This window comes from Vombatus ursinus, unplaced genomic scaffold, assembly GCF_900497805.2.
Source record: "Vombatus ursinus unplaced genomic scaffold, bare-nosed wombat genome assembly UNPS02012606.1, whole genome shotgun sequence".
Taxonomy (NCBI): domain Eukaryota; kingdom Metazoa; phylum Chordata; class Mammalia; order Diprotodontia; family Vombatidae; genus Vombatus; species Vombatus ursinus.
Genome location: NW_020952384.1, coordinates 1 through 2,476, shown reverse-complemented (window position 1 = coordinate 2,476; position 2,476 = coordinate 1). Strand labels below are relative to the sequence as shown.

Here is a 2,476-nt window from a genome sequence, read left to right as displayed (position 1 = left end):
AAATGGTTCTTTCTGGGGTACTTATTCAAAGAAACACACACACACACACACACACACAGGAGAGAAAGACAATGACAGAAGTAGAAATAGATAAAAGGACTAGAAACAGACTTACAGAATTGTAGATTATGGTCATTTAGTCTAGCTCATATACCAAAAAGAATCTTCATTACAACATACCCAACAAGTGGTCCTACACTCTACCAGAAGGTCTTCAGTGAGGGGCAGCCCACTACCTCCTGACATAATGCATTTGATTTGGGGATGGCATTAATTTTTAGGAAGTGTATTCCCTAATGACAAGGCTTAATTTGCCACTTTTCAACTTCCACACATTGTTCTAGCATGTCAAGATCTTTCTGAATCCTGGTTGTCATCCAATTCAAGAATAGCAGAAGTAGCCTTATTAAACATTTTACTAAATTCCTTGTTAACTATATTACTACATTCTCTTGATCTGCCAGTTTTGAAATACTGTCCACAAAGAAAATGAAGTTAACCTAAGAACTTTTTCTCAATGAAGCCATACCAGTTCTGCTTGATTAACACTTTCTTTTCTAGATATTTGCTAACCATCTCTTTAATGTTTAGTTCTAGCATTTTGCCAGGATCGAGGTCAAGTTTACCAACCTGTAGTTTGCAGACTCTTTTCTCTTTCCTTTTTTGAAAACTAGGAAACCTCTGCCCTTTGACAGGCCTTCAGGATCTCTTGCCTTCTCCACAATCTTTCAAATATCATGGACATCTCAGCAGTGATATCCACCAGTCCTTTTGGTTGAAACACAGAGAAATCACTAGAGGCAGAGAGATAAAGACAAAAACAGAAATAAAGATAAAGACACAAGGAAGACAGACAGACATTTGTGGAGAAGACCTCAAAGTTACATTCTTTTCTTCATAACTGGTTCACCTTAGGCATCTCACATACACCCTCTGGGTCTCAATTTTCTTGTCCACCCCAAGCCCTCCATATTGGGCATGAAGCCTCCTGAACTCCTCTTAGAAAAGTCATCTGAATAACAGAAGAATTATTAGAAAGAAGAATAATATGTTCCACAACCCTACAAAAAAGCACTTAGGAGATAACAGAAGAGACAAATTTGCTCAGACATGTCTAGGATATGAGTTTACAGAATCAGTACAGTGTAACTTTAGTGTGATAGGAGAGAAGAGACAAGAGGAAGTCATTTGTCTGTGTAACTTGTATTGATGCCACAAGTACTATTTACCATAATCAATACACTATGAATAGGAGAGTTTATATTTCTCTTCTAAGAGTGGTGCAGAATTCTTACATAAAAATCCTATTCATCTTTTTCTCACAACATGCCTATGCACAACATCGGGGAGAACTATAAAATTAGAGTAGGTGGTAAGGGAGACAGAGGATATAGTTGCCCATTTTCTATATGGGTGAATCTAAGGTGGGAAGAGGTGAAATGACTTACCCAAAGTCAACTAGCATGAATTTCACTCATTCTACAGATCACTGGATACTTTCCTAACCTCTTAATGGCAGATCTCATCTCCTGATTCCTAAGGGTATAAATCATGGGGTTAAGCATGGGAGTGATGACTGTGTAGCTGATGGAGACAGCCTTGTCCATAGGGAAGGAGGTGAAGGGACGGGCATAGATGTAGATGCATGGCACAAATATCAAGGATACCACAATGATGTGGGTGGTACAAGTGGAAGAGGCTTTGCGCCTTGCCTCCCTTGAGTGAAATCTCAGCATCACCAAGATGACTGTGTAGGAAGCCAGAAGGATGAGGAACCAAATAAGAACTAACATCCCACTGTTGGTAATCATGAGGAGCTCCAATAAAGAGGTATCTGTACAGGCAAGTCTCAAAACTTGGGGGACATCACAATAAAAGTTATCCAGGATGTTGGGGCCACAGAAAGGCAAGGGCAGCAGGAGAACAAGCTGGACAATGGAGTGGACAAAGCCTCCTGCCCAGGCAGCCGCCACTAGCCCAAAACACATCTGAGAGTTCATGATGGTGAAATAATGGAGGGGCCGGGAGATGGCAATATAGCGGTCAAATGCCATCACTGAAAGGAAGAAGACTGTACCACCACCCAAGAGATGGAAGAAGAAGATCTGGATCATGCAGCCCTTGTAGGAGATGGTTTTGGCCTCAGACAGGAAGTCAACCAGCATCTTGGGGGCAGTGACTGAGGAGTAGCAGAGATCTGTAACAGCCAGGTTATGAAGAAGGAAATACATGGGAGTGTGGAGCCGAATATCAGAGGTTACTATAGTTATAATGAGGAGGTTTCCCATAACAGTTGTTATGTAGACAATCAGGAACACAAGGAATAGAAAACCCTGCAGCTCCTGAGCCTGTGAGAGTCCCAAGAGGACAAACTCAGTCACACTAGTAAGGTTCCCTGCTTCCATAGAATCTTTCTAACACACCTAGAGAGAAAACACATCATTAAAACACACACACACACACACACACACACACA

The 2,476-nt window shown here is 41.2% G+C and overlaps 1 protein-coding gene across 1 annotated transcript; it reads right to left on the bottom strand.

The window, feature by feature from the left end:
* Positions 1-670: 670 nt before the first annotated feature.
* On the bottom strand, positions 671-2,405 carry LOC114040033 (olfactory receptor 4D1-like). The gene is made up of 2 exons (XM_027858008.1): positions 1,507-2,405; positions 671-725 (listed from the first exon to the last, which is right to left on the bottom strand). Exons 1-2 carry the CDS (start codon positions 2,403-2,405, stop codon positions 671-673), a joined length of 954 nt encoding a protein of 317 aa, XP_027713809.1.
* Between the last annotated feature and the right edge of the window lie 71 nt (positions 2,406-2,476).

What these genes read in the sequence shown, in the direction of transcription:
- LOC114040033 (XM_027858008.1), bottom strand. Translation starts at nt 2,405, where the DNA reads ATGGAAGCAGGGAACCTTACTAGTGTGACTGAGTTTGTCCTCTTGGGA. An exon ending in ATGAGATCTGCCATTAAGAG is followed by an intron (nt 726 to 1,506) that starts GTTAGGAAAGTA and finishes GATATTTGAAAG; the next exon opens with ATTGTGGAGAAGGCAAGAGA.